We start from the raw sequence: 13,821 nt of genomic DNA, 5'->3' as shown, positions 1-13,821 counted from the left end.
GTTCTCACGAAGCTAAGCTCATTAAGCTAGGCTTCATTACTCATTAAGCCAAACAATTTGGTTACACAACCTGTTCACACACCCCTGGGAGTGTCACACGCACATCACTCGACCCCCCCCCCCCCCACCCCGTGTGTCAACACACACAGAGAACAGATCTGAACAGGTATGTGTGGGGGTGTGTATGTGTTCCCACAGGGTGTGTGTGAAGCGCCTAGTGCCTCCTCAGCCAGTACACAGCCTCTCCATCACCAAGACTTCTGCAGTGCCTCCTCGTGGCCACACATGGTAACTGGGTACCTTGCAGTCCCAGGCTAAACTGCAGGGGATCTCGGAGCAGCAGTTGGCCCCAGAGATGTGGTGTGCAGGCCCCCCATGCAGTGGATACGCCCTGACGCCCCTCAACCACTGCCCCAGCTATGGGCAAATAGCCCCACTGCCTTGTGGGATAATCTCTAAGACAAAGGCTAAGGGAGCATACCCCAACAGAAAAGCATGTGCTGGGCTTACCCATGCCACCAGACCTACCCCATCTTGGTGAAGATAGTGCCATTGGAGATAGCTCACCTCCTACAGCAATTTAAAATGTTCTTTTACGGAGGTAACATTTGACCATGTTGAATTTTACCTGGATCTACATCTGGTTGAAGTCTGGCTGCGTGGGGGTGTCTGACGATGGGAGCAGGTTTGAATAGACTGGGAGCTCTTAGCCAGAGCCCTGCATGTCAGGGGCACAGGGTATTGGTCGCCAACAGCTGGGGCTGAGTGGCAGCTGTTCTCGGAAGACCCCTGTGCAACTGAGCAGCCCCTATTCAGGGACCAGGCTCCTTGATGAGGGGTCTCTAACAGAGGAGGGCATGGGCTACACTTTCCACTGGAAAGGCTATCCCCAAGGTGGACAACATCTGCACGGTGTGGGACTGGCCATTAAGAACACACTACTGCCAAAACTCACTGAAACACCTGTGGGCATCAGTGAGAGACTGATGACCCTCCGTATCCCCCTGGAGAAGAACCTCTATGCCACACTACTCAATGTGTATGCTCCAACCCCGCCATCCGACAGTGAGTCTAAAGACTCCTTTTACCAAGCACTGGATGAGGCTCTCCGCCGGATCCCTTAAGATAAGATGCTCTTGCTTGGGGACTTCAACGCTCGAGTTGGGCAGGACAGTGGTATATGGAAGGGAGTACTTGGCAGGCATGGGATTGGTCAGGCCAACTCAAATGGCATGAGGCTACTTACCCTCTGCTCTGAGCACAACCTGACCATAACTAACATCATCTTTCAGCAAAAGAACAAATGGATGAACCCACGTTCCAAACACTGGCACCTGATTGACTATATCATCGTGAGGCGTAGCAACATCAGAGACGTTCTCCTAACCCGGGCCATGAGAGGTGCAGAATGATGGACAGATCACTGCATGATAATGACCAAGGTCCTCATGAAAGTGTGTCCCCCCATGCGGAAACACCATCTTGGAGGAACTGCCTGAATTTCCCCCTATGGACAACCTCAGCCAACCTCCAACCTTCCTGGAAGTTCTGTCAGCTGTCCGCACCCTGAAGAATAACAAGTCTCCCGGTACTGACAATATCCCTGCAGAACTGCTTAAACAGGGAGGGTATCTGTGTACAAGAACATATCTGTGATGAGAACATCCCACAACAATGGGGAGATGCCAGCATTGTCACCATATTTAAGAACAAATGATGATAAGGTGATAAGCCCATCTGTGGTAACCAAAGGGGCATAGCACTTTTTGCTGTGGCAGGCAAGGTCCTGGCCAAGGGGATGCTTCAAAGGCTCATAAATAACATCACTGAATCAATGCTACCCGAGTCACAGTGCGGGTTTAGAAAGAACAGGAGCACAGTCTGGTGGTCTTCACAACTCGGCAACTCCAAGAAAAGTGCAGGGAGCAACATGAAGACCTGTTTATGGCTTATGTCGACCTCTCCAAAGCCTTCGACACTGTGAAGAGAGATCTCTTGTGGGACGTCCTACTCCGGATTGGTTGCCCCATCAAGTTTGTCAACATCCTCTGCCAATTTCATGATGAAATAAGTGTGGGTGTTTCAAAGTTAAAAACACACACCTTCCATCATGAAATTGGCAGAGGAGGGGGAGGGGGAGTGCAGTGACTAGGTATGTGTGTGGGTGTTTTGGTGTATAAAACACACACACACACACACACACACAAAAACAGGTGCAGGCCCCGGCGGCGGTACCTGAGTTGTCCTCGTCCTTGCGTATCTTGAGCTTGACAAGGTCCTCGCACTGCTGCAGGATGTGCTCCGCCTCCTCCCGGGAGCAGCTCTCCAGCCGCACGCTGTCGATGGCCAGCAGCTTGTCCCCGGGCTCCAAGGTACCCGTCCTACAGGGGGCCACAGGGTTATAGAGCAGCCCTTCACATGGGACACCACTCACAGTATGTGTCCTACAGGGTGACACAGCCCTATACAGTAGAATGAGCTTTTGCAAAACATATCTGCTAATAAAACTCATTGAAGTCCATTTCATTTAATTGGAGAGAGGGTGAGGAAAGGGGGGAGAGGGATAAGGGAGATAGAGTGGGTGAGCAAGAGAGGGGTGGGATTGGAGGGAGGAAGAGAGAGAGAGGGGGAGAACGATATTAACACATTTTACATGGCCAATATTGTTATCTTTCTTTTGTTGGATTTTTAAACTGCTTTGGCAATGCACATCTTATTGTCTATGCCAACAAAGCTCTATTGAATTGGATTTAATATACACAGAGGAAGGATGAAAGAGAGGGAGAGAGAGAGTTAGAGAGAGAGAGAGAGAGAGAGAGAGAGAGAGAGAGAGAGAGAAAGAGAGAGAGAGAGAGAGAGAGAGAGAGAGAGAGAGAGAGAGAGAGAGGGAGAGAGAGAGAGAGATAAAAAGTATAGTACAAAAAATATAGTAACCATAGTAGAATAGAGTAGAGCAGATACCTGTGAGCCATGCTGGCCTTCTTGATGTCAGAGATGATGAGGGGCTCTCCTGGCTTCTTACTGGCTGAGGAGGCGATGACATCACCATAAGCAACAATACCGATCACTGTTTATAAACTTTACCACATGTTTCTCTTAAGGAAACACATTCAACATCATCCCACCAGCTAAAAATTTAAAGTGTCTCTACTGGCAGAAGGACCCGCAAAATATCGCTTTGCGATTACACTAAAACCTGCATTTTTGTGTCATTTCAATATTTATTTTGTATCATTTTTACTACGCCCCTGCAATTTCTATTTATGAGAGTCAAATTTCCTGTTTGGGATTCATATAGTATCTTATCTTATCTTTCAAGATATGTTTTGGTTTTTAGATTTAAATGTCCAATTAGGTAAATGGTAAATGGACTGCATATGTAGCACTTTTCAGACCAGCGGCCACTCAAAGTGCTTCATAATTATTCCCTTACATTCACCCATTCATACACACGCTCAGACACAGTCACATGTGAGTGGTATGTCCTGACAATAACGCTTTTGTTTAGATCTGGCAGATGTCAAGCCAAGACACTTTTATTTTGGTCCTGTTAATTCGGCCTCTTCCAAAGGCAGCCTTTGACTGTGTACAATTTGTCCCCATATTGATTGGATTAACCTTAATATATTACATGAATGTAGAGATGTTCCCTCTTTTTAGCTTTTTAAATGCACTCAAAAACCACTTAAGGGTTTAAAATAATCATCATCATAATATCATCTTTGCTCTTACACCTCTGAATAACAAGCACACTGCTGTCATTATCTCTACAGCAACCAAACAAACGCTCCACTCTGCTCACACAGCTGAAGGTTATCATCAGAGAGTTGTTTAGTACACCTTCCCCCCCACTCTCCCGCTCAGACTCCCAACAGTCTCTGAGTTCTTTCATTCCTTCCTGACTGCTAGTGGCAGTACACAAAGTGGATATGTCTCCTTGCGCTCCGCGCAGGTCAAGACCTTGTATAAAGTTCAGGTGAGTGATGCATATTCTATATAAATCACGTGACAGCCTACGCCCAGAGCCTCTTTGACCTTCTCACTATTAACCTGGTGTTTTTCGCCCGTTAATAGGTCCATATATCCGGTTACGGTTCTATATTTATAAGCATTAATTGCTTGCAAGTCCAAGAGAGGTATACACTTTTTGTGTTGTTTTGTGTTTGACATCCTGTGCAATTTATTATGGGGTCAGTTCAGTCTCAATAATGAATGCACAGAGAAGGATTCACAAATGTATTTTGTGATTTATATATAAATAACTCTTCTCAGAAATACATTTCAATGCACACACAAATGGATATCGGAATGTATAAATGTAAAATAAATCCATAAACAAAAATAAGTTTCACAAACACATTTCTGATCTACACACAAATGTGTCTTGTTTTAAATAAATGTAATATTAATCCACAAAACTATATTAATTAAAAATATATTTGCAATTTTCATCAAAAATGCAGTTGGGTGTTTTTACATTTATATACAAACTGTTAAACTTGAATTTACAAGACGCTTTTCATTTGTGAACTGTTTGCATTTGTGTGTCAACTGGTCTGTATTTATATGTGGATTTTTGAGACTCTTCTGACGTGGCTGGATTCACGAATGCATTTTTTTCAACAAGAAACTCTCTGTAGCCAATCAGATGCCTCCCTCGTTTTCAGCCAATCACATGACTGCAGTCCCTCAAGGCCAATTTCCACCAGAACCGTCACGGAAGCATCACGGCAGCGAAGTGGCTGGCTGTGTTCCGTACTGCAATCCCCACTGGAAGCGGTCCGGACATGTTACGGCTGAGACGTCACAGGACAGGAAACAGAGTTCTTCCACCTTGATGATCAACGATTCATCATCCATATTTCAGCTGTTGACTTCTGACTGAACTTGTAACATTAGGCCTAATGTATCAATCGGTGGGAGGAGCTCCTTCGGGAGTCTGCATACGACAAGAATCCCTTTTTCCTCCTGTCGCTGTTCAGAGTCGAAGTCAAAGTTTGAGATAACCGAGATAACCCCCACTACGAGTCTTCACTTGTTGTGGAAGTACCAGAGACTCGACGCAGTCTTTATTCATAATGTCAGAGAATATCCCGTCAGTTAGGCCGGCTGGATTGGCTGGATTGGCTGAAAACGAGGGAGGCATCTGATTGGCTACAGAGAGTTCCTTGTTGAAAAAAATGCATTTGTGAATCCAGCCACGTCAGGAGAGTCTCAAAAATCCACATATAAATACAGACCAGTTGACACACAAATGCAAACAAGTTCACAAATGAAAAGTGTCTTGTAAATTCAAGTTTAAATGTTTGTATATAAATGTAACAACATCCAAATACATTTTTGATGAAAATTGAAAAAAATATATTTTTAATGAATATATTTATGGATTTATATTACATTTATTTAAAACAAGACACATTTGTGTGTGGATCAGAAATGTGTTTGTGAAACTTATTTTTGTTTATGGATTTATTTTACATTTATACATACGATACGATATCCATTTGTGTGTGCATTGAAATGTATTTGTGAGAATGAGTTATTTATATATAAATCACAAAATACATTTGTGAATCCTTCTCTGTGCATTCATTATTAATGAGACTGAACTGACCCCATAATTTATTGCCCTCTAAGGCTGTGGATGTCAAACTATCATGCCTCTCTTTCCTTCCTGTCTGGACTGGCTAGCATTTGTTTGTCTAGTTGTGGTTGTGAAATTGGTCTGCTAGAAGTTCTGACGCATCCTGTGGCCTAGTCACAGTTCTCACCCAGATTCCCTGGTTGGCTGCCTATTTTGATTTTGAACAATGCTGGCGTGTGCCTCTTGTGGAGCTCAGCTTCAGGTTGAGGATGGCCATGAATTGGCCTTTACCAGACCTGAGGAGATTAAACATGCATCTGAAGGTCCTCCCATTTCAGATGCTCTATACAATCGACATTCTTCAGGTTATCACTGAAGAATCTCGATGACTGGCTCATATGCGCCCCTCGCTCCGGGAGGCAGAGCAAACGACATCCAGGTTCCTCACTCATATCAAGGCACTGGACATGTCCATAAACTGGGAGAAGAGCTTGATTCACCCAACACAGCAGACCACCTTTATCGGCGTGTCTCTGGACTCAGTGTCGATGCAGGCCCGCCCGACTGTGGAACAGGTGGAGAGGATTCAAGGCCTACTACGGTCTGTCCACCTTGGGGGCGAATTTGACCGTCCAGATGTGGCTCAGGCTTCTGGGTATGCTGACAGCGGCCTCAGCAATCACACCACTAGGCCTGCTGCACCTACGCCCTCTGCAGAGGTGGTTCAACAGCCTCCACATAGACCCTCGGCTACACAGATGGGTCACCATCAAGGTCACTTGCAGCACATTTCTGCTGCATGGTGTTCCTCTCGGCTCAGTCCCAGCGAGGCGAGAGGTGGTGACAACAGATGCCTCATCCCATGGTTGTGGGGAAGTATGGCAAAAGAGGTTAGTCCAGGGGGTTTGGTGCCCTGAGTGGAGAGGGCAGCACATCAATGTCCTAGAACTCCAGACTGTCTACTTGGCACTGAAGCACTTCTTGCCTTGTCTCAGGAGCAAGCATGTGCTCGTCCACACAGACAACACCTCAGCGGTGTTTCACATCAACCATCAAGGAGGGACCAGGTCACTGGAGTCCCTGAGGGAAGCCCAGAGACTATGGATATGGGCTCATCCTCGGTTGGCCTCCTTGAGGGAGATGCACCTCCCAGGCAGGGCAAACTCTGTGGCAGATTACCTCTCACGTCATAGGCTGCCCCCTGGAGAATGGCGGCTGCACCCGAAGGTAGTGCAGATGATTTGGGATCGGTACGGAGAGGCCCAGGTAGATCTGTTCGCCTCAGAATGCACAACTCATGGTCTGCTATGGTTCTCCTTGGCAGAGACCAGTACTCTGCTGGGGATAGACACTCTCACCAACACCTGGCCAAGGGGTCTCCTTTATGCATTCCCTCCGATCCCCCTGACAATGCTCACTCTGCACAGGGTGAGATTGTCAGGCAACAGGGTCCTCCTAGTGGCCCCCAAGTGGCCAGCAAGAATATGGTTCTCCGCACTCCTCAGTTTGTTGGACGGAGAACCGTGGCAGCTTCCAGTGAGAATGGACCTCCTGTCCCAGCTTGAGGGGAAGGTTTGGCACCTGTCTCCGAGTCTCCTTCAACTCTGGGTATGGCCATTGACAGGGATCGGTCACTCTTGACTGACCTCGGGCCCTCAATTTGTGAGACCTTGCGGAATGCAAGAGTTCCTTCCACGAGAGTGGTGTATGGCAACTGCTGGGCTGCATTCTCTACATAGTGCGGGGACAGGGAGTTAGACCCAGTCTCGTTCCCTTTACAGGATATACTGCAGTACCTGCAGTATCTTTTTGATGTAGGCCGGGCCGCCTTAACCTTGAAGGTGTATGTGGTGGCCATATCTTTTAACCATGGCCACATTGATGGCAGGCCAGTCGGGGGGCATTACTGGGTGACACAGTTTCTGTATGGTGCAAGGAGGCTACGCCCTCCTAGGATAAGGTGTGCTGCAGCATGGGACATACCACTGGTCCTGCAGGCCCTGGGCGAGTCACCCTTTGAGCCTATGGCAGGGGTGACTTTGAGAAATGTGTCAATGAAAACTGCATTTATTTTGGCAATTACAACAGCCAAGCGTGTGAGTGAACTCCACGCACTGTCTATCAGTCCTATGTGTCTTTCTTGGAAGGCTGTGGCCGAATATTGCCTTCCTACCAAAGGTTTTATCCCCCAACCATAATTAATCGGGCCATAGAACTCGGGGCATACCATCCTCCTCTGTTCAGTTCCCGGCTGGAGGAGAGGGACAATTTGCTGTGCCCAGTCCGAGCATTGCGGCTGTATATTGACGCAACGCAGGGCTTTAGGCGCTCGGAGCAGCTGTTTGTCTGCTATGGCAGAAATAACAGGGGACATGCACTGTCTAAACAGAGGTTCTCCCACTGGATTGTTGAGGCAATCAAACAGGCTAATGGTAAGGGGGGCTTCTGAGGGGGCAGGTTTACCTGTTTGAAGTTATGTAATTTTACCAGGGGTGTGGCCACATCCTGAGCGGCAATGAGGGGGGTGTCACTATCAGAGGTCTGTTCGGCCGCGTCCTGGACAGCACCCTGCACAGCACCCTGCACATTCTCAAGGTTTTATCGCCTTAACGTGGCCTCTGGGTCCACGCTGGCGTCAGCTATCCTACCGTTGGCTTCTACAGTTGACCAATAGGTGGGTGTTGTTCCTCGTGACACTGCTGGTATAAGTCATCCACTTTGTGTACTGCCACTGGCAGTCAGGAAGGAATGAAACAGAACGTAAGTTATGAATGTAACTTATGTACCAGGATTACCAGGATTTGCTTTCTGCTCTACTCAACACACCTAACAATTGAAGGATTCTATGAGTCTAGACTTCCTGGGCTTTAGGACACGTTAATGTTTGTGTGTTGGTCCTTCTGAATGTAAGTTGAGTCAACTGTTTGTGCTTTTTGTTTGTTTTCATGTCTATCCTGTTTGAATGTGTCTTCAACCAAATGCATGGTCAGTGACTTTCAGAAAGACCTCACCTTAGTATTAACTTTAATAACTAAAGCTGGTGAATGATTGAGCTGGTGAATGACTATGACTTTGAAAGGTCTAAACATGTGATTGTGCTTAATGTAACATGAATGTTTTGTTGGACCAGGATTAATGTTGTAAATCTATCTTACTGTGTATGTATTTTCATTGAATCATTCAACCTGATTGTTGAGTTGGAACTGTTTCAAAGCATAGAGAAAGGGCTGGTCTGAATCAGTGGCCATTCTGTATTATATAATTTTGGATAGTAATTTTGGTATAAAGAAAAGGATCTGTACAACAATTACATAGTCATATTTTTGCTGAAAATGTAATTTAACATTGAATGCGATTGTTTGTTTTATCTAAAAAAAATTATATAAATCATGGAGCTAAATTGGACTGCACAATTACGGCGTGAATTCTGTTATGTGAAAAAGTAACAAATTGTAATCGCACCATGATAAATTTAACTGCTATAGCCTGCGAATAAATCAAATCAACCAATCACAATCCGGTATCTTTGTCATAGTTTTCAGTACATGTTGTAGGACAAGGCAGATGTACATAATATTGTACATGCATGAATTCAAACTGAAATAAGGTTCACTTAAATAAAATGGAAAGTTGATGGGAAAAATGGTGGGCTTTGTGGAAGATGACAGGCTCCCTATTTAGGGAGGACTTTTTGTAAGGTAATAAAATCACAATTCTTATTTTCATGGGATTATACACTAAAACACTTACGAAAATGATATATTCGACTTCTGCCAAGTATATTTTGCTAGATGTTACTTCATTATACAAACTGAACCTTGAAAATATACTGGTCCACATTTGAGCTTGTATAAAATTCTTGGACAAAGCAACTCTGCAGATTCTTTCCTATAATGCAGACTTTGTTTCTCTGATTTGCTGGGTTTGTATAGCATTTTCCTGTAGTTGCAGGAATGTAACTTTGATTTGTCCTGGGGAAAAATTCTGAATGATTTGGTTCTGAAGCAATGAAATGTCAATATTGAACTTCCTCATTCTCAGCCTCACTTGTCACTCTGGAGAGAAGTGAGAAGTACATGTTTTGGTGTGTGTTTGTTACATTTTAGACACTGCATTGAAGTGCTGTAAAGGCTGTTATATTTATTATATTGAACTATCCCGGACCATAGTGTATATACTATACATTACCCAATCCTTATTTAACTAAAGGGCTATGGACGTGCCGTTATAACGGATCCTCAGTCAACTACCAAAGACGTCCACTAGGGTACGCCATAGTTCCACTACTCATAACGTTCCAAGGGAGTTTGGGTTTGTTGTCGGTGGAACGTTTCCAACCAAAATCAACCTAATAATGAAATAACGGATTTGAGTTAATTCCGCCAAAATAAATGACCAGAAAAGTTTTTTTCAGGTTGTTTGAGGTGAAACATTTGACAGTTGTCCATGAGTGTGTGTACCATGTTCTGTCAGTCTGTTCATATACAGCTTCATAACTTAAAATACTACCTTTCTTTAAGGGTCTCTCTACTCTATTTATTTGGATGGTAGGCTATACGTGGATGACAATATTCTGACTCGAGGCAAACTACTAGGCTATTGATGTTTGGCTGTTTGTGTGGTTTATAAAAATAGCATGCTGACTGAACCATGTCATATTAATAAACTTCTGATACTGACTGTATCAGAAGTATGGCTCGGCAAAAAAAGTTAATCTGACTAAGTTCTTCAAAATATGAGTTTGTCAGGAATCTGTCTCCATCTTTCAAAGTAAGAGCCTGCAGTTGGCAGTATGGGTTGAAATGTTAATGTTTTATGGTTGTATATATAGCCAACAGTGTCTGTGTTTGTGTGTGTGTGTGTGTGGTGTGTGGTGTTTTACCACTTATTGTGAGGCCCAGCTCCACTCCTCTTTTCTTGGGTAGCTTAACATGGAAAGTACCGCTGCTGGGAACCACAGACTCTATACAAACAAACACACATTTACATACACATATTATATATACAAAATTATATTTGGACAGACACATGCAAAACAGGTGGTTATATTTATTGCTTTCTACTTAGTTTTGATGCCACTTCATGCAAATACAGCTGTAATCCCTTTAAATAAATGGTTTGTTTAATTTGTTTTAACAACTAATTCTGGAAGTGCCTAAATATCCCCCCATAATTTGTGAGGTAAAACTAATCTTGGTTCATTGGATGTTTCCACCCTTTGCGATTTAACTCCCAACTTTGTTCCTTTATTTTATTGTATTTCATTTGAGCCTCGGTTTAAGTTTAGCTTCATGACAGCCAGGGCTCCAGAGTGATGGCAGCTACTTAACACCAGGCCCGCATCTGAGAGACGTATAGTGAGGCTTAGTATTAGCATGTGAACCCATCACCACAAGCATAACTTTTAGCGCTATCATTAGCACATCACTACTGGTATAGCCAGGAGAGCTAGCAATAGCATCTACATACAGATATAGCTATTAGAGCTAGTGTTACCAAATCACTACTGGTATGGCCATTAGAGCTAATATTAGCTTGTCACTAATGGTATATCATCAATATTTCAGCTAGTAAAATGATTGGAGTTAGCATTAGCAAATCACCACTAGCAAGGCATGTTGATCAGGCATTAGCATTAAATGGCACTCCCTTGTGATGTCACAAGTAGCTTGTGAGGACTAACCACCCTCACACATGAGGATAAAATAGGAGCCCTTTAATGGCAGCCTTTTAGTAATCAGTACTGCTCTTCTTCTGGTTGTTGTTTTTGATTTTATACCACTCTCACTTTCTCTCTCTCGGTCTCTCTGTCTCGGTCTCTTGCTCTCTCGCTCTCTCTCGTCGAACCACACCAAAACAGTTGAATACGTCTATTATCTCTCTTTCTCAGAAGGAGAGGTGGGGTCAGAGAATGTCTAACCCTAGGAAGAGAATTGGCACTCTCTGGTAACTTCCGGTTTCTGAACTGGTTACCGTCATCTTTCCATGCGAGGGCGCTGTGGGGTTTGACCCTCAGAATCCACTTTTCTCAGGGTGTAATTTTTTGACTAGTAATTTGAAAGTTGGATTCAAAAGGAGGGGCTAAGATAATAATAATAATAATAATAATAATATACTCAGCTGAATATTGCATTTTTGAAGTTTGCTTATCTGTTCTAATAATCTGTTAAAAAAAATGTGATGACGTCACATTTTCATACTGCCAGAGGTCCTGCTTTATGGCAAGTTCTGCGTCACTTTGGCACTTCCTATATAATATATATATGCATATAATATATAACAATTAACTTTGACGGAAAGTCCTTCTTAAGACAATGTTTCTGATTCTGCTTTAGCTTCAGATGCCATCAAGCAGGGTCTCTGGTCGTAATCACAAGTCCGTCACTGACCAATCAGCATTCATTAGCAGAATGCTAGCGTGTTACGGCCAACAACGGGCCAATCTGTAAGAAATCAAAAGGACATAAGTACTCATTCATTAGACTTTTGAACTATATCCCATTTCCCTATCCCTATTCCCATTTTGTTTGAAAAGCACCTCCTACCTGCCACGTCGAACTCTATCTCCAGGGCCACCCTATTGGTCAGCGCCGCATCTCGGAGCAGCTGATTGGCTTCCTCCAACGTCCCGTCCTCTGTTGCAATCCCGTTGATTGACAGGAGGCGGTCCCCCACCTGAAGTAGGCCACACCTACAGGAAGTGCAACCATGGTGCTTGTTAGTCTCCAAAAGACAGCATGAAATTGGTTCTGTATGGTTAAAAGGCCCCTTGTTCGACTGGCAGGTTACATCACAAGTGGGGCTGTCCACCTAGATATGGGTATGATGGGAAGATCAATCCATCAAACATCTGGATGGACACTCCTGATGTCACAAAAGTAAATCTGTCTCTAATCTCCATCTCTATATGGTGAATCAGGGCATTTTAATAATGTTTGTACTATAGTTTATATCTTTCCATTACATCCATTAATACATATAATATCTGTTCTGAAAGATATCACCACAGGTTACTTATTTCTCCTTTGATTATTCTTGTTCATGCGCAACACACACACACACACACACACACACACACACACACACACACACACACACACACACACACACACACTGATCTAAACTGATATAAACTGGCATACTCTGACATGCCAGTTTATTTTGCCCCTGAGTATACTGTGTGTGTGTGTTTGTGTTTGTTCCATATTAAACACACTTTGAATATAACTCCCGCCACACACACACACACACACACACACACCTACACACACCCTAATACACATACTTATTATGCAGCTCATTGCTCAGCAACAAGTCTTAATCTTTGAGACACCCACATACACACCACACACACACACACACACACACACACACACACACACACACACACACACACACACATACCTCCACTTGTGTGTGAGTTAGTGGAGTGGAGGGGCTGCATTAATGTCTTGTCAGACATCATCATTATGATCTGTAGATGACGTGGACCTCTCTCTCTCTCTCTCTCTCTCTCTCTCTCTCTCTCTCTCTCTCCTGTCGTTCTGTCTCTCTGTCTCTCTGTATTTCTCTCTATCGCACTCTCTCTCTCTCTGCCTATTTGTTGCTCCCTGTCTCTCTCTTTTTCTCCCTCTCTGTCTCCCTATATTCCTCTCCGTCTCCCATCCCCCTCTCACACTATCTATTAATCTATCTGTCCTGCAGTGTTAATACACTAAGCAGCACTTATTTGATAACAACTGTGTCGGAGTGAGTTTAGAGAGCAGTAGCTGGTATTTTGGGGAGCCAGGGTAAGTGTGTGTGTGCGCGTGCGGGTGTGGGAGGTGGGGAGGGGGGGGGGGGAGTTAAGGGGCTTATTTAAATTCCATCAGGAGAAAGCTCATCTCCCCCCACCCCCCAACCCACACCCTACACCATCGTGTGGGAGAAACTAATTAGCGTTGTTAGCGTGGGCACTAATGGAGGACAGAGTGCAGCTGCAGGCTACAGAGACACAGCACTTAGCACTGCGGCTAACACTACTAGACTGACGCACACACACACACACACACACACACACACACACACACACACACACACACACACACACACACACAGCACTTTGGACCACGGCTAATGCAGTAAAACACATGCACATATACACACGCATGCAAAGACACAAGCACACTTAAACAGGCGTGCATGCATGCACGCTTTTCATTATATTACACACAGATGCAAACAGATGCACACTACAC

General features: G+C 44.4%; 1 protein-coding gene across 1 annotated transcript in view; it reads right to left on the bottom strand.

Moving 5' to 3' along the window:
- Positions 1 to 13,821, bottom strand: part of grip2b (glutamate receptor interacting protein 2b) — a gene marked incomplete at its 5' end in the record, with an annotated part of 112,167 nt that overhangs the window by 14,775 nt on the left and 83,571 nt on the right. Inside the window, 4 exons of the mRNA XM_084464771.1 lie at positions 2,236 to 2,381; positions 2,962 to 3,025; positions 10,467 to 10,547; positions 12,130 to 12,275. Coding sequence (XP_084320897.1) covers positions 2,236 to 2,381; positions 2,962 to 3,025; positions 10,467 to 10,547; positions 12,130 to 12,275 — 437 coding nt within the window. The remainder of the gene's footprint in view (positions 1 to 2,235; positions 2,382 to 2,961; positions 3,026 to 10,466; positions 10,548 to 12,129; positions 12,276 to 13,821) is intronic.

The sequence above is a fragment of the Micromesistius poutassou genome (genome assembly GCF_964030765.1).
Source record: "Micromesistius poutassou genome assembly, chromosome: 2".
Lineage (NCBI taxonomy): Eukaryota > Metazoa > Chordata > Actinopteri > Gadiformes > Gadidae > Micromesistius > Micromesistius poutassou.
This window is presented reverse-complemented; position numbering and strand designations above follow the sequence as displayed.